At 55.2% G+C, this 19,943-nt stretch overlaps 2 protein-coding genes across 3 annotated transcripts; one reads left to right on the forward strand and one right to left on the reverse strand.

Moving 5' to 3' along the window:
• The first annotated feature begins 290 nt into the window (after positions 1-290).
• Positions 291-2,336, forward strand: LOC127394629 (caspase-7-like). Its single transcript, XM_051640734.1, has 4 exons — positions 291-976; positions 1,102-1,274; positions 1,465-1,594; positions 1,686-2,336. The coding sequence occupies exons 1-4, from the start codon at positions 775-777 to the stop codon at positions 1,931-1,933; spliced, it is 753 nt and encodes a 250-aa protein (XP_051496694.1). The 5' UTR covers positions 291-774; the 3' UTR covers positions 1,934-2,336.
• A 5,774-nt stretch (positions 2,337-8,110) lies between these two features.
• TGOLN2 (trans-golgi network protein 2) lies at positions 8,111-16,310 on the reverse strand. Of its 2 annotated transcripts, none has more exons than XM_051640651.1 (4): positions 16,202-16,310; positions 14,348-15,741; positions 13,175-13,258; positions 8,111-8,251 (listed from the first exon to the last, which is right to left on the reverse strand). In XM_051640651.1, exons 1-4 carry the CDS (start codon positions 16,251-16,253, stop codon positions 8,228-8,230), a joined length of 1,554 nt encoding a protein of 517 aa, XP_051496611.1. In that variant the 5' UTR covers positions 16,254-16,310; the 3' UTR covers positions 8,111-8,227. The 2 variants fall into 2 exon arrangements, with proteins under 2 accessions (XP_051496611.1, XP_051496612.1); XM_051640652.1 differs by lacking the exon at positions 8,111-8,251 and adding an exon at positions 10,029-12,353.
• Positions 16,311-19,943: the final 3,633 nt, after the last annotated feature.

The following is a 19,943-nucleotide window of genomic DNA, read 5'->3' on the forward strand; positions in this document are numbered from 1 at the left end:
TTCTCCATGCTCCAGGTTGTGAAGTTGAGGAAGAACTTTGAGAAGGATGCAGCTGAGCCCTGGTGCTGTGGGCTTGTCCTGCACCAGGGTGGGTGGTTTGGGGAGGAATAATCACACAAAGGCCACAAATGGAGATGTTCAGGGTGGGTGAGAGCAGCTGGTGGGCGTGGACAGGGAGAGGCCACAAGGAAGACAGGTCAGAAGATCCCACTGGGACCTCTGGGAGAGTGGGAAGGGGCTGGTTCCCCAGTGATCATGGGTGGGAGGAGGGACTTGCCCCTCCAGATCCTTCTCCATCCTCGTGGCTCTCCTCTGGACACTCCAATAGCTTGATGTTCTTTTGATATTGTGGTGTCCAAAGCTGCTCCCAGTGCTCCAGGTGAGGCTGCTCCAGAGCAGAGCAAAGTGGGACAATCACCTCCCTCAACGTTCTCCTTGATGCACCCAGGCCAGTGTTGGTCCTCCTGGCTGCCAGGAGACACTGCTGGCTCATCTGCAGTTGCCACCAACCAGGAAGCTGCAGGCTGCACCGTGCAGCCCAGCCCTGCAGCAGGTGGCAACGCACCGTGACTCACAGGTCCAAGGTGCCATCTTGGCCGCTCAGCAGGTGACAGGGCACTTGTCCTTGGCAATCAGCTGGTGCTGAGTCAGCAGGAGCTGCTCCCCTGGACTTCCCGACGGAGCACCTGGGGCTCGGAACCAGCCCAGCCTGAGCTCCCCACCAGTGCTGGGGAGGATTTGGTGACCACCCACCCCTTGAGGGGACATCCCAGCATGTCCCAGGTCAGGCCAAGCCGGGCTCTCATCATTGTCAACACCCATTTCTCCAGCTGCAAGGGGGAGGTGGCCCTTGGGACACGGAGAGGAGCCCGGAGGGAAGCAGAGAAGCTTTCCAGGACCCTCTCCCAGCTCAACTACACGGTGAAGCTGATGGTCAACAAGACGGCCAAGGAGATAGAAGACCTTTTCCAGCAGGGTAAGGACCTTCTCCCAGCCCCTGCCAGCCTCAAGCCCCCTCCCTGCCCTCTCCCAGCCCACCTGCCTCCCGCTCCCCCCCTCCCAGTGGTGCCCAGTGGCACTTATGTGGCTGTGTCCCTTCAGAGTGTGGCCACCAGCACGGCGACTACTTTGTGACCATCATCTCCAGCCATGGAGAGGAGGGGATCATCTTTGGCTGTGACTCGGAGCCGGTGCGGCTGACCCGGATTTTCCAGATGTTCTCCCCAGCCAAGTCCTTGGCTCTCACCAGAATTCCCAAGATCTTCTTTATCCAGGTGAGGCAGCATTAGGTGGGGATGGTGGAGAGATGGGATGGTTGAGGGATGAGATGGGAAGGTCAAGGGATGGGATGGGAAGGTTGAGGGATGAGATGGGAAGGGGATGGAGGCAGAGAGGAATGTGTGGGGCTCACCCCGGAGAGGAGCAGGGGGAGGACAGAGCTCAAGGTGGCCACTCTGCCCGCAGGCTTGTCGGGGGACACAGCTCGACCCGGGGGTGACAGTCGAGTGTGACAGTGGAGAACCTGGACCTGAGTGCTTCTCATCTTGCCTCTCCATCCCACCCCAGACCCTGGTGATGTTTGCCTGCAGCCCGGGTGAGGGAGGGACTGTCCCTGGCACCACGGGGACACTTCCTCTGGGGAATGTCACCATCACAGAACCAACACTGCTCTCCTTCCTCCACAGGCCACGTCGCCTTCCTCAACCCCTCTGGCTCCATGTTCCTCCAGGCCCTGCTGAAGGTGCTGGAGGGGGAAGAACGTCACCTGGCCCTCCACCGCCTCCTGACCCGTGTCAACTGGGAGGTGGCCTGTCGCTGCCAGGCCAGGGGCACCTACGAGGGGTGCAAGGAGATGCCCTGCTTTGTCACCAACCTGCTGCAGGAGGTGTTCCCCTTCTCAGCACCCATGGATGAGGAAGGAGATGCTGTTTGAGACCTGCTGGATCTGCAGGAAAGCCCCAGGGGATGAAAGGTTGGACAGGATGATCCTACCTGTTTTTCCCACCGGAACAATTCCATGACTCTAAGAGCAGCAGTTTGGCTGCAAGAAGTTCCTGACTATGGGTGGAGAATAAAAAGGACAAGTCATGAGAAAACCAATGGAAAATGTCCCCAGGAAGGTGAGTGGCTCCACCTGGGAGGTGCTGGAGCTCCCAGGGGATGTTTGACCAACAGGTCCCACCACAGGACCTTCTTCAGAACAGAAATCTCAGATTTCAGCCCAGAATCACAGAATCACAGAGTGGTGGGGTTGGAAGGGACCTCCAAAGACCATCGAGTCCAACCCCCCTGCCAGGGCAGGACCAAAACTAGGGCAGGTCACTCAGAAAGGCATCCAGACAGGTCTGGAAAGTCTCCAGAGAAGGAGACTCCACAGCCTCTCTGGGCAGCCTGTCCCAGGGCTCTGTCACCCTCACAGGACAGAAGTTCTTCTTCATGGTGAGGTGGAACTTCCTGTGCTGAGTTTGAATCCATTGCCCCTTGTCCTGTCCCAGGGCACAAGTGACAAGAGCTTGTCCTGCCTTCTTGCTGCCCTCATGTATTGATAGACATTAACTAGATCCCCCCTCAGTCTTCTCTTCTCTAGAGCCCCAGCTCTCTCAGCCTTTCCCCATCAGACAGATGTTCCAGTCCCTTCATCATCCTTGTAGCCTCCATTGGATTCTCTCCAGTAAATCCCTGTCTCTCTCAAACTGGGGAGCCCAGAACTGGTCCCAGTTCTCCAGGTGGGGTCTCACCAAGGCAGAGTAGAGGAGGAGCAGAACCTCCCTGACCTGCTGGACACACTCATTTTAGTGCAGCCCAGGATTCCATGGGCCTTCTTGGCCACCAGACCACATTGCTGTCCCATGGGTAACTTGTCCACCAGGACTCCAAGGTGCTTCTCCATGGAGCTGCTCTCTAGCACATCCCAGTGGTGCAGCAAACCCTCCAGCATCACCCTGCCACAGCTGCAGGGGGCACGTAAACCTGTCCCACCCCCCTGGTTCCAGGCAAGAGCTCCAACCTTGGGGAGCTGATCTCTCCCATTTGCGGCCTTATTGATCTCAACAGATCTTCACAGGCTGTGGACTTTAGTCCTCCAGAGGCAGAACTGATGTGTCCACCTGGCTGGTGCCCTGCCCAGAAGGAAAACACAACTGCCCAGCTGGAACCACCACCTGGGGCTCCCCTTGTTTGCTCATGAGGCTGGTCAAGAATTCCAGGCTTTGAAAATAAATAAAGGGTGGTGACCAGGGTCTGCAGGTCAACCTGGGTCCTGGGGGAGGGGCAGGGAGGGGATCTGGGAGCATTGGCTCCAGGTAGAGCTCAGTTCACCACAGGGAACTGGGGCTTTGTGAGCTTCCTTCTGAGGGGAAAAGCTCCAGGGATGGGCTGGGACACCTTGTGGACCTGCTGGGTTTGCTCCAGGTCCTCTCCTCTCCGTGTCTCCTTGGCATCATGGATAAGCACAAAAGTAATGTGGATAAAAAACAGCTCCTGGGCATTCTCAGGGACACCCCTGGCCTGGGAGATGGGGACCAGCCCTCAGGCAGCTGCAGGAGGAGGGAGAGGAGGGGTTGAAGATCTCAAGATCTCCAGCAGAGCAGGCAGAGCCTCACCCCATGGAGCTCCTGCATCAACCCTCCACCCTTGGGGGCTCTTGGATCAGCTCCTCAGCATGGCCTCCAGCAATTCCACTTGGAGAAGCAGCACCTGGCCCTGCTGGCAGATCGTTCCTGTTCCCTTTGGCAGAGAGTTCTTCCTGGACTTGCATTCCTGGAGCTCAGCACCCACCACACCCCGGGTGCTCTGGCCACCGCCCTGACCTGGGGGCTGCTCCTCCCACCTCTATTTTCCACCTGCAGGAGTGAAATTAGGTTTGAGGCCCCTCAGCTTGGGGGGAGCAGGGGAGGGGGTCCCAGGGTCCTTGGGGCACACAGCTCAGTAGGTTCCATTTCCTTGGGAAACAAGGAGATGATCCAAAGGCTGGAGATCCAGCCCCTTCCCCAGCTCCATTTTCCTCCTCTGGAAACCCTCCAGACCCTCCATGTCCCTTTTCTGACCCAAAACTGACCCCAGGATTCGAGGTGTCCCTCCACCTGTGCCCAGCACAGGGGGACAATCCTGCCCTGCTCCTGCTGGCCACACTGCTGCTGACACCAGCCAGGGTGCTGGTGGCCTTCCTGGCCACCTGGGCACACATTCATGTTTTGATGCCAAGATGCTCCAGATGCCCATTTTCCACCCATGCTGTTGTGTCTGTTGCATCCAAGAGCCCCCTGGGAGCTCTGGAGAGAGCAGGACACTGTGAAACCAGCTCCATCCATCACGTGGAAGTGGACACCAGGAAGGTGATTGTCCTTCTGGCCTGGCAGATTCATGGCACTGTAGTTTCTTCTCAGACCTGTGCTCAGAGGGGCTGTCAGCAGCATTGAAGGATCTCCTGCAGGTTGGCTCTTCAAACCAGGAACTACCTGTGGTGGTCTGGTGGAGGGATCCAGCATCTCCAGCTGTCCCCAGGGCTTGCACAAGGCCAGGCTTTCTGTGACAACTCAGCAGGTCTGAGCTGAGGTCTCAGACACACCCAGCAGGTCCATGCAGGCATCTCCCAGGAGATGGAAGAGCAGAAGGGAGATCTGCTGAGCTGCGGCCTTGCAAGGTGGCAACTTCTTGCCTTGCAGCTCAGGTGCAGATTGAAGGGGATTTCCTGGTCTGCTCCTCCCCAGTCCTTGGAGAGCAGCCCATGGACATGCTTCTAGGACTGGCTGTGCTGCAGAGGCCTCAGGGATCTTTCAGAACAGCCCCTGGCTCTTTCAAGTGAAGTGCCAAGGGCAACAGAAACACTTCATGTCCATTTACTGGGCTTTTTCTGGGGACACTTGGCAAGACAGAAGTACACACTCTGCATCCATCATGGATGGCCACAGGGTGTCTGGATGCTCCCTGAAGGGCTTTGCTCTCCCTTTATGACATCACCCATAATGGTATCTCCAGTTATGACATCTCCCTTTATGATGTATCCCATTCTGAGGTCTCCCCATATGAGGTCTCTATTATGTTGTTTCCCATTTTTATGTCTCCATTTGTTGTGTCTCCTTTAAGAAGTCTCCCATTGTGACATCTCCTTACATGATGTCATGCTTTATGACATCTTTCATCACAACATCACCCATTACCAGATCTCCCTTTATGACATCTTCCTTTTTGATGCCCCCCATTATGACTTCTCCCTTTAAGACCTTTGCCTTTAAGAAGTCTCCCATTATGACATCTGCCTTTATGATGTCACCCATTATGATGTCTCCCCTTATGATGTCCACCATTATGACACGTCCCTTGATAACCTCTGCCTTCAAGACTTCTCCCTTGATGACAACTCACTCCCTTTATGATGTCTCCCTTTATGACATCTGACTTGATGACCTCTCCCTGTAGGACATCACCCAGAATGACTTCTCCCTTTAAGAGGTCTTCCTTTATGACATCATCATAAAAGAGTGTCACATCAAAGGGGAACATGTGCCTGTCTCAGAGTCCCACCAGGACTGTCTCTGAGGCACCTCGGCAGAGTTGCCCCTTCATGGTCCCACCAGAAGGGCTTTCACTGAAGCTTTTTGCCCACCCTGGAGCCCCGACCAGGATAGTTTAAAAGCAAAGGTGATTGATGGATGTGACAGTTGTGACAAGCTTTGGATCTGCCACTGATCAGGTCACTGGCTGCACAGTTGGAGCGGAAGGTCATAAGGACCAAGAAAAACATCCAAGGAGATTCAAGTCTTGCCAAAAGGTGTCCCCTTGTGGGGAGAAGAGAGGACTCAGGCCCGTCCGGGAGCTGCTGATCTCTGCCTCCTGCTTCCCCTTGTCATCCTGGTTTTTCCTGCTACCTCTTCCTCCTCCTCTTCCTCATCCCCCTGCTCCTCACCATGCTGTCCTCTCCTGCTGCCTCCTCCATCCGTTCCACCTCCTCCTCATACTCTTATCTCATGTAGCCTTCTCCACCAGCTCTAACCTGTCATGATGTTTACTCCTGCTGTCGTCTCCTCCTCATCATCATGCCATGATCTCCTGCTACCTCCTCTTCTTCATCCTCTTCCATCTTATCATGCTGGTTCTGGTGCTACTTCCTTCTTCTAGTCCTTTTTCTCCATGTCCTCCTCCACCTCATGCTCTTGCATTCTGGCTCCTTCTCCTCCTCCCCATCATCCTGTTCTCTCCTGCTGCCTCTTACCCCTCCTTGTCCTCATCCTCTTCCTCAAACTGAATGCTGTTGTCTCAAGCTGCCTTTTCCTCCTCAACTTTCTCCTCCTACTACTCATGCTCTTGTTTCCTGCTCCACCTCAGGCTGTTGTCTCCATCTGCCTCCTCCTACATCCTCTCCCAAGAGCCCAAGAGGAACATACCAGGGCCTGAAGGAAGGTGGTCTAAGGAGGATTTGGTCCCACCAGTGTGCTCTGCTTGCTTCCTGAAATGCCTGTACACCAATGCACGCAGCATGGGGAATAAACAGGAGGAGTTAGAGGTCTGTGTGCGGGCTAAGGGTTATGATCTGGTAGCAATAACAGAGACATGGTGGGACAGCTCACACGACTGGAATGTGGCCATGGATGGCTATGTGCTTTTTAGGAAAGATCGGTCGGTGAAGCGAGGTGGTGGAGTTGCTCTTTATGTGAGAGAGCAACTAGAATGTATCGAGTTTTGTGCAGGGGCTGATGAGGGGCAAGTTGAAAGTCTGTGGGTAAGAATTAAAGGGCAGGCTGGTATGGGTGATACAGCTGTGGGGGTCTACTACAGACCTCCTGATCAAGATGAGGAAGTTGATGAGGCTTTCTACAGGCAGCTGAAAGCAGCCTCACAACTGCAGTCCTTGGTCCTCATGGGAGATTTTAACTACCCCAATATCTGCTGGAAGACTCACACAGCCAGCCTTTCACAGTCTAGGAGGTTCCTCCAGTGCATTGATGACAACTTCTTAATGCAAATGGTGGACAAGCCGACTAGAAGAGGAGCTGCTGGATCTTGTGCTCACCAACAAGGAGGGCCTTGTTGAAGCAGTGGTGGTCAATGGCAGCCTTGGCTGCAGTGACCACGAGATGGTGGAGTTCAGGATCCTGTGTGGGAGGAACAGAATACCCAGCAGGACCAGAACCCTGGACTTCCACAGAGCAAACTTCAGCCTCCTCAATCAATTGTTAAGGGAAGTCCCATGGGACAGAGTGCTAGAAGGTAAAGGGGCTCAAGATAGCTGGTCAACATTCAAGGACCACTTCTTGCAAGGACAGGATCAGTGTGTCCCAATGGGTAGAAAATCTAGTAAGGGAGCTAGGAGACCAGCGTGGTTAAAAAAGGAACTGCTGGGCAAACTCAAGTGGAAAAGGAAAATCTATAGATCATGGAAGGAGGGGCTGGTCACTTGTGAGGAATATAGGACTGTTGTCAGAGAATGTAGGGAGGCAACTAGGAAAGCTAAGGCCTCCTTGGAACTTAACCTTGCAAGTCGGGTTAAGGACAATAGAAAGGGCTTTTTCAAATACATAGCCAACAAAACTAACACCAGAGGCAATATAGGCCCACTGCTGAATGAGGTGGGTGCCCTGGTGACAGAGGATATAAAGAAGGCAGAGGTGCTGAATGCCTTCTTTGCCTCTGTCTTTACTCCTGCAGGCTTTCCCCATGAGCCCCAGTCTCATATAGCCCCAGTAGAAGTCAAGATAAAGGAAGAGTTTGCCCAGGTAGATGAGGATTGGGTTAGGGATCAGTTGCATAATCTGGACATCCATAAATCGATGGGTCCGGATGAAATGCATCCAAGGGTGCTGAGGGAGCTGGCGGAGGTCATTGCTAGGCCACTCTCCATCATCTTTGGTAAGTCATGGGTAACAGGAGAGGTGCCTGAGGACTGGAGGACAGCAAATGTCACTCCAGTCTACAAGAAGGGCAAGAAGGAGGACCCGGGTAACTATAGACCGCTCAGCCTCACCTCCATCCCTGGAAAGGTGATGGAACAACTTGTCCTTGGCACTATCTCTAGACATATCAAGGAGATGGGGGTCATCAAGAGCAGTCAACATGGTTTTACCAAGGGTAAGTCATGTTTGACTAACCTCATAGCCTTCTATGAGGAAATTACTAGGTGGATAGATGATGGTAGAGGGGTAGATGTGGTCTATCTTGATTTCAGTAAAGCATTTGACACCGTCTCCCACAGCATCCTTGTAGATAAGTTGATCAAGTATGGGTTTGATGATCAGGCAGTGAGGTGGATCAAGAACTGGTTGAAAGGAAGAAGTCAGAGAGTTGTAGTCAATGGGGCAGAATCCAGTTGGAGGCCTGTGACTAGTGGAGTCCCTCAGGGGTCGGTACTGGGACCGGTGTTGTTCAACATCTTCATCAACGACCTGGATGAGGGTACAGAATGTACCCTCAGCAAGTTTGCTGATGACACCAAGCTGGGAGGAGTGGCTGACACACCAGAAGGCTGTGCTGCCATTCAGAGAGACTTAGACAGGCTGGAGACTTGGGCAGGGAAAAACCTGATGAAGTTCAACAAGGGCAAGTGTAGAGTTTTGCATTTGGGGAAGAAAACGCCATGTACCAGTACAGGTTGGGGGCTGACCTGCTGGAGAGCAGTGTAGGTGAGAGGGATCTGGGGGTCCTGGTAGACAGGAGGATGACCATGAGCCAGCAATGTGCCCTTGTGGCTAAGAAGGCCAGTGGCATCCTGGGGTGCATTAGAAAGGGGGTGGTTAGTAGGTCAAGGGAGGTTCTCCTCCCCCTCTATTCTGCATTGGTGAGGCCACATCTGGAGTATTGTGTCCAGTTCTGGGCCCCTCAGTTCAGGAAGGACAGGGAACTGCTGGAAAGAGTCCAGCACAGAGCCACAAAGATGATTAAGGGAGTGGAACATCTCCCTGATGAGGAAAGGCTGAGGGAGCTGGGTCTCTTTAGTTTGGAGAAAAGGAGACTGAGGGGTGACCTCATCAATGTCTACAAATACGTAAAGGGTGAGTGTCAAGAAGATGGAGTTAAGCTTTTTTCAGTGATGACCAGTGATAGGACAAGGAGTAATGGATACAAATTGGAGCACAGGAGGTTTAAGGTGAATATCAGAAAAAATTTTTTTACTGTGAGAGTGACAGAGCCCTGGGACAGGCTGCCCAGAGAGGCTGTGGAGTCTCCTTCACTGGGGACATTCAAAACCCGCCTGGACGCCTTCCTGTGTGATGTACTCTAGGTGACCCTGCTCTGGCAGGGGGGTTGGACTAGATGATCTTTCGAGGTCCCTTCCAACCCCTATGATTCTATGATTCTATGATTCCTCATGCTGCATGACTATGAGGAGCAACATGCAGCAGGAGAAGACATCGTGAGGAGGAATCAGGAGACAACTGCGTGATGAGTGGAGGCAACAGGAGATAAAAGCATTAAGAGGAGGAAGAGGAAGAGGAGGAACAAGGATAAAGCAGCATCACAAGGAGGAGGAAGCAGCAACAGACAACAGCATGAGGAAAAGGAGGTTGAAAAAAAGGGGAATGAGGAGACAGGAGGAGACATTATCATGACAAGGATGAGGAGTAGGCATGAGGAAACAATGGCATGAGGAGGAGGAGAAGAAAGGGGGAGGAGGAACAGGCAGGAGGAGGAAGAGGAGGAAGAGGAGAAAGCAGGAGGTAACAGAATGAGGAGCAGGAGGAGAAACATGATGATGAGGTGGCAGCAGGAGACAACAGTGTGAAGAGGAGGAGGATGAGGAGAAAGGTACAGGATTCAACAGCAGGAGCAACAGCGGGAGGTCACAGGCTGGAGAAGACCTCTGAGATCATCCAGAACCAGTCCAACCAGAACCCAGCTCTACCAACCATCACCCAGATCCACCCCCAAGCTGCTAAAAGCACCTTCAACCCAGGCAGGACCCCCCAAAAAAAAAAACTTTCAAAGGTTAATTAATTAACCTTTTCATGGATTGTGGAGGAAGAGGAACTACCCCGAGCTGTGGCTGCCAAGGTTCAGGGGACAGAGTGAAAATAGCATGTAAAAAAAAACCCAAAGAGGTGAAAACTCCTTTTATTTCTTTGTTCATTGACTTTGCCACCCAGGAAAACAAAACAAAACCAAAAACCAACAACAAGATTCCAAAGAAAGATAAAAAACCTGATCCTTCCAAGCAAGTTGCATTTCACTTCAAGCAGAAAATAATCCCTTTGCTGATTGGAACCAATCAGTTTGGCCTAAAGAGTAGGAACATTTGGCCAAAAACCACCCCAAGAACCCAAGCCCTAAACACCAGCAGGTGCCCCCCAAGTGGGAAGGGGCTGTAGATCCCAAGGGAAAAGGCACCCATAGCAGGACTTCAAATCCCACCCCAAACCAAGCAGGTGGGAGGTTCAGGGGGATCTGTGCAGGGGGAGGTGAGGGTGGGAGGGGGGGTGGTGTTGTTTTACCAGGAGCCCCCCAACACCCCCATGGGAGGTGCCATTTGTCCTCATGTCCATCCTTGTTAACTCCTTGCTGGGGACACATTTGAGGGCTGAAGGTTCTGCTCCCTCTTACTCATGTCACTCCCACCAAGGCTGGAGGACAAAAAGGCAGAAGAAAAGCAGGATGGAAAAGGCTGAAAATTGAATGAGCCCTTTGGAAGTGACTTTGTGATTCCAAAGCCTCAAGGCCAAAGCAGAAGAGACCCAAGCTCCAGGAGGAGATGCTCACAGCACAGGGGGTTCCACGTGTTAGAATATGGGGGCTCATTTCCCACCCTCAGAGAACTTCCCTCCCCCATAAATCAGCCATCCCACAGACCCTGGGAGCAGGGGGGGCTGGGGCAGAGCTCCCACCTCCTCCAGAGGCACCTTCTCCCAGGGGTTCCTCCCCAGCCTCACATTCCTCCAGAACAGCTCCCATGAGGACTCTGAGCAGCCCTAAAATTCCCTATGGAAACTCTGAAAGTTTTTGAAGGCCAGGAAGGACCTTCTCCCCCCTTCCCACTTCCAAAAAGCCAGCAAAAAAAAGGGAGGGGGGGAGAAAAAAAAAGGTGGAATATTTTTTTTTAGGAGAGGGTCAAGTCCCTTCTCCTCTTTTCTGCAAGGGGAAGAAAAACCACCCAACCTAACAACTCAGCTTTTGTATCTGGGCAAGGAACCACCTCTGCCCTCATCAAACCTGACGGGAACATTGCTCCCAACCTTGGGAAGGGTGGGAAAAAGCTGGATTCATCCCCCCAGGAGGGAATTAACCCCCCAGAGGGGTCTTCCTGCACAGTCAGAGGATGGGAAGGGAGATGGGTGGGAGGCTGGCAGAGCTCTGGGTGCCCAGTTGAGAAGCTCCAGGTGCTTCCCACCCTTTTTTTTCTGGGAAAAAGCAGGCACTTGGTGCCTTCTCCAGGACTGTCCTGGCTCAAACCACCATCTTTGGAGCAGAAGAAAAACCAACCCACCAGACTCGCCTGGGGAGCCACCACTTTCTGCAGCCTCTAGGGCCACCAGGAGGCCCCAGGACCTGGCTGAAACTGCTCAGAAGTAACCAGCTTGGTGACCTGAGTGTCCAACCACACAAAAAACCCCTCGGGAAGAGGGGGATGAGGTGATTTTGGGAGGGATAAAACACCCCGTGGTGACTCAGGGAGCAGAAACCGCGTCTTTCCATCGCATGTTTCTACATCCCCAAGAAGCTGCTCTTCCCAGGGGAGGGAAGGACGTTTTCCACAGGAGGGAAGAACATTTTCCAAGGCAAAGTCTCCAACTGGGAATGGTGGGAATGTGGCAGGAAGCTTTTCAAGCCCTCCCCACCCTCCTTCCCAGCACTTGTCCCCTTTTAGTGCAAAGAGCAGGACTTTGGGATTGGGAGGGAAAGACCCGTGGGGGAGCAGAGGGAGCAGCTGAGGGGGGTGAAGGGACAAGCTCTGGTGTCCCCAGAGCTGAGGAGAAGTGAGGTCTTCAACTCTGACTTCACCGTCATGACAGAGAGAGGGAAGAATCAAATAAGGGCCCTGGGAGGGTCGTTTCCCAATGAGTGCAATTGGTCACGTTCTGAAATTGAGGATCCAAAGGGAGGGGAGAAGGTCCATGTCCCCAAAAAGACAATGTGGGGTGGGAAAGGGGGGGCTCAGTTTGCAGGAGGGTCTGTTTGGAGGTACAGCAGATGGCAAATCCCAGCTGGTTTGGGGTGAAAATCCTGCCCAAGTGCTGGGGATTGGGTCCTGGGTGCCCCAGAGGGAGAAGCTGATTTCCAGGCAGGTGGAGAAGGGGAAGTGAGAAGGGGATGTCAGCAGGGTGCAGGTGCACGATGAGATCTGTGTCCCCTCCTCTTCCTCTGGTCTGGGACACATGGGAGGGGCAGGGGGGCAGGGGTTCCTCTGAGCAACCAGGAGGGAGCTAGATCTGAGAAGGGAAAACCAAAGAATTAAACGGAAAAGTGGGAGAAAGGGGAAAAAAAGGAAGATAAAGAATTAAAGGAAAAAAACCCTCTCTTTAGAAAACTCTTGAGTTAGTGAGAAACTGATTTTAAGCTCATTTGAGCTCCAGGCTCTCAAAATTCCTGCTCTGGAGGGACCATCTCTCAGCATTGTTGGTTCCATTTTCTGACAAACCCATTTTCAGAGCAAAATCAGAGGGTTTGGTAAAATCCTGTTTGCCAAGAAAACTGAGAGGGGCTTTGTGACCATTTCTAGATGTGAAAAAGCAAGAAATTCTTGGTTCTGGAATGGGTTGGGTTGGAAGGGACCTTCAAGATCATCTAGCACGGGCAGGGACACCTCCCACCAGCCCAGGCTGCTCCAAGCCCCATCCAACCTGCCCTTCAACACTGCCAGGGATGGGGCAGCCACAGCTTCCCTGGGCAACCTGGGCCAGGCTCTCACCACCCTCACAGCCAAGAATTCCCTCCTCATCTCCAACCTCCATCTCCCTCTCCCAGTTTTCATCCATCCCCCTCATCCCATCCCTCCCTGCCCTTGTCCCAAGCCCCTCCCCAGCTTTCCTGGAGCCCCTTCAGGCACTGGAAGCTGCTCTAAGGTCTCCCTGGAGCCTTCTCCTCTCCAGGCTGGACACCCCAACTCTCCCAGCCTGGCTCCACAGCAGAGCTGCTCCAGCCCTCCCACCATCTCTCCGTGGCTCCTCTGGAATCTCTCCAGGAGCTCCATGTCCTTTTTGGTTCCCCCAGGCAGCCCAATTCCCCCCTGGGCTGCATCTCTGGCTCTCACCTTCTGGTCCAGTCTCTGATAGTCACCAGATTTGGGCCGTCGGCCACTTCTTGACCTTTTTCCTTCCAGAGCGAACGCGATGATCTGCAGAGACAGGGAGAGAGGGGCAGGAGTGACCAGAGCAGCTTTTCTTCCTTCACTTCCAACATTTTCTCACCTCAGCTTCACCCACCTCTATTCAGTGACCACAACTCCTTTACAAAACATTCTCTGAACCAAGAAATGAAATCTCTAAAACCAGCTAAGATGGAACCAGGCAGGGAGGTGGAATGAGATGATCCTTGAGGCCCCTTCCAACCCAAACCATTCTGTGACAACAAGACTTCCCAACCAGGCACAGAACAGTGGTTTATTTTCTTTCTCCTACCTCAAAAAATGTTTCACAGGAGGAAAACCAAAGCCCAGCTCAAGGCAGTTACACCATTTGACCTTCAACCCCCCTGTGCAAAGCTATTTATGGGCAAGATTTCTGCCACCCATGAGTGAGAAAACCAAGAGGAACTTCAGAGTTCTTCTTCTCACCTCCCCCAGCTGAGAATCCCTACCAGAGAAGACCACCAGCATCCTGGCTGGTGCCATCATTGGTGTGGCCAGCAGGAGCAGGGCAGGATTGTCCCCCTGTGCTGGGCACTGGTGAGGGGGCACCTGGAATCCTGGGGTCAGTTTTGGGGCAGAAAGGGGACATGGAAAGTGTCCAGAGAAGGGCAACGGAGCTGGGGAAGGGTCTGGAGAACTTGTGAGGAGCAGCTGAGGGAGCTGGGGGTGTCCAGCCTGGAGAGGAGGAGGCTGAGGGGAGACCTTCTGCTCTGCAACTGCCTGAGAGGAGGTTGGAGCCAGGGGGGTCGGGCTCTGCTCCCCAGGAACAAGGGATGGGACAGAGGAACCGGCCTCAGGTTGCCCAGGGGAGGTTCAGGTTGGATCTTGGGAACAGTTTCTCCATGGAAAGGGTTGTCAGGGCCTGGCCCAGGCTGCCCAGGGCAGGGGGGAGTCCCCATCCCTGGAGGGGTTTCCAAGCCCTGGAGATGGTGCTGAGGGACATGGGCTGGTGGGGACTGGGCAGGGCTGGGTGAACAGGTGGACTTGATGATCCTAAAGGTCTTTTCCAACCCAAAGGGTTCTGAGACTCCAAGAAAGGCAGCCTGGGGGGTGCTGGGGCCAGGCCACGTCACTCACCTTGCGCTTGTTGTGGTAGGCGACGTAGAGCGCGGCGACGACGATGGCCGTGGTGACCAGGTAGGCAAAGAAGTGGCTGCTCTCGGCTGCCCTGGGGACAGAGGGGACACTCTGCTCCCTGCTGAGGGAGGAGCTGTCACTGCTGCCTTTAGCCACATCCTCTCTCCCCACAAAACTCTCATCTCCATCCCCCTCCTCCAAAACCCCCTCAGTGGCCGAGGACATCGATGGTGGGGAGGGGTTCTTCTCTCTCGATTGGCTGCCCTGGTTGGTGCCCTGGTTCTGGTTGGTGGCCTGGTTCTGGTTGGTGGCCTGGTTCTGGTTCTGGTTGGTGTTCTGGTTCTGGTTCTGGTCGGTGCCCTGGTTCTGGATGGTGTCCTGGTTCTGGTTCTGGTCGGTGCCCTGGTTCTGGATGGTGTCCTGGTTCTGGTTGGTGCCCTGGTTCTGGTTCTGGTTGGTGTCCTGGTTCTGGTTCTGGTTGGTGTCCTGGTTCTGGTTGGTGTTCTGGTTCTGGTTCTGGTCGGTGCCCTGGTTCTGGATGGTGTCCTGGTTCTGGTTGGTGCCCTGGTTCTGGTTGGTGTCCTGGTTCTGGTTCTGGATGGTGTCCTGGTTCTGGTCGGTGCCCTGGTTCTGGTCGGTGCCCTGGTTCTGGTTCTGGTTGGTGCCCTGGTTCTGGTTCTGGTTGGTGCCCTGGTTCTGGTTGGTGCCCTGGTTCTGGTTGGTGCCCTGGTTCTGGCTGGTGTCCTGGTTCTGGTTATCACTGGTCTCAGTCTTGGCCTTGCTGACCCTATTGTTGCCCCCATACCTGGTGCTGCTGACCCCATTCCCAGTGTTGCTGCTGCCCCCATTCCCAGTGTTGCTGCTGCCCCCACTCCCAGTGTTGCTGCTGCCCCCATTCCCAGTGTTGCTGCTGACCCCATTCCCAGTGTTGCTGCTGACCCCATTCCCAGTGTTGCTGCTGCCCCCACTCCCAGTGTTGCTGCTGACCCCACTCCCAGTGTTGCTGCTGACCCCATTCCCAGTGTTGCTGCTGCCCCCATTCCCAGTGTTGCTGCTGACCCCATTCCCAGTGCTGCTGCTGACCCTATTCCCAGTGCTGCTGTTCTCAGTCTCGCTCTGCTCCTGGTTCTTGTCATCCTGCTCCTTCCTCTTCTCTTCTTTCTCCTGTTTTTTGTTCATGTCACTCTCCTGGTTGTCCTGGCTCGGGATGCCACGGCTCTGGTGGCCGCTCAGGCTCTGGGTTTGGCTACTGGGGCTGCCCCCTCCATTACCAGTGTCACTGCTTTGGCCACCATGGCCAACACCCCCCGGGTTGCTGCCGGGTCCCCCCGGGGCCTCCTCGGGAGCATCAGCTGCAGCGTTTCCGGGCCTGACGCTCAGTGTGTCGCGCTCCCCTGTCACAAACACAGAGGTCACGGTCGCTCGGCCGCCACCGCCCCAACGGGAAGGAGCCCGTCGTGCCCGGGGGCGGGAGGGGGAACCGAAAGTGTGACAGAGCGAGAGAACGGTGCCCCCAGGGATCCCCCCGGGGCAGAGGAGCCCCCACAAACCAACCGCCCGTGCCAGCCCCACCCGGGGCCTCGCTGCTCCCCGTTCCCGGCGCTACCAAGTGCCCGACCCCAACAACCCCTCAGCCTCGGGACCCCCCTCCCCAGCCCTACAACCCCAGCCCCCCGAGCCGCGTCCTGCCCTCGCCTCAACCCGTCACCCCAATACCCGCCGGCCGCGGCTCTGGCCCCTCAGGCCCCGGGACCGCGGTGCCCGCCCCCGGCCCTTCCCGCCAGCCCCAGCCCCTCCGGCCGCAGGCCCCTCTCGCTGCCCTCCCCCCTCCCGGCAGCCCCCGCCGCCTCCAACCTTCGGTGCGGGGGGCAGCGCAGAGCGCCAGGAGCAGCAGAAGCAGCGGCATCACGGCCCGGGACGGACGGACAGCCCGCCCCGCCCGCTTCCGGTGAAGCAGCCGTTACTTCCGGGAGTGCGCGAGGGGGAGCGGGGATGGGGCGGGGCTGCAGGGGGCGGGGCTTGGAGCGGATAGGCGGGGTTTAGAGCTGATGGGCGGGGCTTGGAGCGGGTGGGCGGAGCTTGGAGCGGGTGGGCGAGTGGGACACGGGGCGGGGCTGAGGGGGTTAGGGCGGGGTTTGCGGTGATCGGGGCGGGGTTTAGTCCGATCGAGGCGGGGCTTGTGTCGGTAGGGGCGGGGCTCAAGGAGAACGGACTGGCGCCAATGGGGCGGGGCTTGTGGGCGCTGTGGGCGGGGCTCACGGGCGGGGGCGGGGCGGGGGCTGCGGCCCCGGGGCGGCTGGGGCCGTGATGAGGGCGGGCCCTGGCCCCGCCCCCCCGGCCTGGCCCCGCCCCCCCGCCTGGCCCCGCCCCCCCTGGCCTGGCCCCGCCCCCCCGGGCCTGGCCCTGTGGCTGCTGCCACCTCATGGGGAAGGAAACAGGCTGGGGGGGGCGGTCAGCAGCTCGAAACTGGGGCTAATTCCCCTTCTTTTGGGTCAGAAGTGCATCCTGAAGGCGCTGCTGAGGCCAGCAGCCGTGGTGGGGGCGTGTGGTGGGTCCAGCAGCTCTGAAAACCTCTTGGGTTTCTGTTTGGCCAGGCTGGACACGTCCTGACCAGCTATAGCTCTTCCTCCAGCCACTCGTGGCTCTTTGTGGACCATCTGCTCCTTTCCTCTGGAGATGATTGTGATGACATCTGCTGAAGATGGTTGTGTCTCCCTCCTAGGGACCAACTGTCCATCTTTTCCTGTAGATTGTGTTCTTGGTCTCTTCTGAGCTTTCTGGTAGCCACTCCACACCTTGAAGGATACTGCCCAAAACTGGGGATGAGCCTCCAGCTTGGTCAGCAGAACAGACACTAGGATTTCATCTGATGATCCTACCCATCTCCACCCCCTGCTCTACGCTGCCTGGAGTATAAACCAACATGTACATGATGCAGATAAGATGAAAATGTAGGAAGATACTCAAGTCCATCTATGATCCTTCTGCCATGATCAGGGCAGCTACAGGGTCCTGGAAGCTGTAGCTGAGCTCCTCAGGTGGATTTGATGTTCTCAGGTCCATGAACTGCCACCCTACCACAGCAAGTCAAGGTGCCTGAGGCTCTGGGTGTCCTTGAGCTGTCACTGATGTCCGCTGTGGTTGTCCTCCAGCCATATGTCACCTGCTGTGTCCAAAAGTTGTCCCCACCCGCTGTCCAAGATGGTTTCAGAGCCTTCTGCATTCCTTCCCCAGCAGATCCCTGCTGAGCTGGGGCTTTTGGGGGATCCTGGTGAAAGCTCCAGACGTTCTTCCTAGGGCTTCCTGGTATTCATCACTGCTGCCCAGTGACTTTGTTCAGGGACGTTGCCATGGGGCTACATCATTTCTCATCAAGTTTGATCTCCAGCTTTCTCCTGCCCATCATTCCCAAACCAGCTCAACCTTTGATAGGACCTTTCCAAGCACACAAATTACATAATTAAGTCTCTGTCATTTGGCTTATTAGTAACAATCCCAACCTGTCCACCCCAGCATCTCCTTTCCTTTTAGACCAAGGAATTTGCCTTCCTCTCCACCTGGGATGACTACCCTGGTGCTCCAGCCCACCCATGTCCCATCGTCTCATGGCACCAAGTGCTGAGACACCAGCAGCCAAGTCTCACATGCATGCATTTCTGCTCCAGCCAGCCAGTTTAACACTGCAAGAAAAACAAAACATAGAATCATGGAATGGTTGGGCTTGGAAGGGACCTTAAAGATCATCTAGATCCAACACCACTGCCTCATTCCACCTGCAAACCAGGGGAGTCTTGCCCAGTGATGAGGCTTTGGGGAGTGACCCTGACTCGGCCTCAGAGGAAGAATGGAGAGTTGGGGTGTTCAGCCTGGAGAGGAGAAGGCTCCAGGGAGACCTTAGAGCAGCTTCCAGTGCCTGAAGGGGCTCCAGGAAAGCTGGGGAGGGGCTTGGGACAAGGGCAGGGAGGGATGGGATGAGGGGGATGGATGAAAACTGGGAGAGGGAGATGGAGGTTGGAGATGAGGAGGGAATTGTTGGCTGTGAGGGTGGTGAGAGCCTGGCCCAGGTTGCCCAGGGAAGCTGTGGCTGCCCCATCCCTGGCAGTGTTGAAGGGCAGGTTGGATGGGGCTTGGAGCAGCCTGGGCTGCTGGGAGGTGTCCCTGCCCATGCAGGGGGTTGGATCTAGATAATATTTTAAAGTCTTTCCAACCTAAACCATTCCATGATTCTTTGATTCTGTGGTTGATTTTTCATCCCCTTTTTTTTTAATCCCCCCATCCTCTATTCAATCCAAGACATTCCAGGAATCCCAGCAGCTCAGCTCTGCCTTTCCAAGGAGACAGAAGAAGGGTTGGCCTGGAGCTTTTTGTGGGGACTTCAAGCAGACAAGTCAGGCTGTTTCTCATGCCTGGCCCGTTTGGCTTTTTCCCTCACCCCCCTGGGAAGTCCAGGGCAGCTGAACAGAGGCCAAGTTCTTCTGGATGGACAACAATGCAACTGGCAAGAGGACTCAGCCCCACCAATCCCCAGGAGGAGGAGGTTCCCACCAGCTCAGCACGCCATGCCTTGCTTTTCCTTCAGCACTTTTTCATGGCCAAAAGGCAAGAAAGGGGAGTGGTGACCTCACCTGACCTGTCACCTCCAGGGACAATGAGGAAGTTGCTTCAGGGCCTCAGCAGAATCCTGTGGATGTCAGGGCAGGAGGAGGGAATTCTTGGGCCTCCCCTGCTGCTCCTCCAGGGCCTGAAGAACAGCTCCTTCACCTTCCAGCTTGGTTGGTTTCCTCAACTGTTGCTGGGTCTGCTCAGAAGTCCTGACGGATGTCACTTTCTGGGGACAACTCCTTCCAAAAATAGCTATGAACAAGCCAGCTGGACAAACCTGACCTTGAATTTAGCACAAACTGGGGGGTTTTAGCACCATCTCCCCAGGCCTGGTGACAACCTGAGCATGGAGGCGATCAAGTCCTTACCTTGTCAGAAGTGGCTGTGGCCCCCAGCCCAGCCTGGCCCTTTCTCCCCACCCCCCCAAGGGCTGATGTGGGGTCAGGAGAAAGGATCAAAAGAAGAAACAATTAGCAAGCAGCAGAATTTAATGACCCTAATTAAAATGTATTAAGTGTAGCCACTGCCTCTGCACCAGCTGCTCTGGCAGGAGCTCCAAGTCCACAGAGCCTGCTGTGGAGAAACAGGACATCTGGTGTCCCCACCCCCTCAGCCCTGGCCCCTCACGGAAAAAAGAATCAGTTTGAAGAAAAACTTTGTCTCCAGAGCCCCTAATTAGCTCCAGCTCTGCAGGAGACCCCTGGGACCTCATTAGGCATTTCAATTAGTGAATGGCCAGAGCTGTGGAGGGAGGGGGGGTTTGGGGAAGTGGTTGATGGAGGTGGTGGCAATTAAGCAAGAGGATGGAGGTGACAGAAGGGACCCTGCTCCCAGAACACAATGGGAAAGCACCAGGCTGGTCCCACCAGGACAGGCTCTCCCAGGAGCTGTGACATCCAGGGAGCTGGAGAGGGAGTTTTTACCAGGGTGAAGACAAGGGGTGATGGTTTTAAGCTCCAAGAGGGAGATTGAGGTTGGACATGAGGAAGGAATT

This window comes from Apus apus, chromosome 26, assembly GCF_020740795.1.
Source record: "Apus apus isolate bApuApu2 chromosome 26, bApuApu2.pri.cur, whole genome shotgun sequence".
In the NCBI taxonomy this organism is placed as follows: domain Eukaryota; kingdom Metazoa; phylum Chordata; class Aves; order Apodiformes; family Apodidae; genus Apus; species Apus apus.

Bases quoted from the DNA above. Each gene is read 5' to 3' on its own strand.
- LOC127394629 (XM_051640734.1), top strand. From the start codon at position 775: ATGTCCCAGGTCAGGCCAAGCCGGGCTCTCATCATTGTCAACACCCAT. The intron at 977-1,101 runs GTAAGGACCTTC...GTGTCCCTTCAG, and splicing joins AGAAGACCTTTTCCAGCAGG to AGTGTGGCCACCAGCACGGC. The intron at 1,275-1,464 runs GTGAGGCAGCAT...CTCTGCCCGCAG, and splicing joins CCAAGATCTTCTTTATCCAG to GCTTGTCGGGGGACACAGCT.
- TGOLN2 (XM_051640651.1), bottom strand. From the start codon at position 16,253: ATGCCGCTGCTTCTGCTGCTCCTGGCGCTCTGCGCTGCCCCCCGCACC. The intron at 15,742-16,201 runs GTTGGAGGCGGC...TGTTTGTGACAG, and splicing joins CGCTGCCCCCCGCACCGAAG to GGGAGCGCGACACACTGAGC. The intron at 13,259-14,347 runs GTGAGTGACGTG...CTGTCTCTGCAG, and splicing joins CCTACCACAACAAGCGCAAG to ATCATCGCGTTCGCTCTGGA.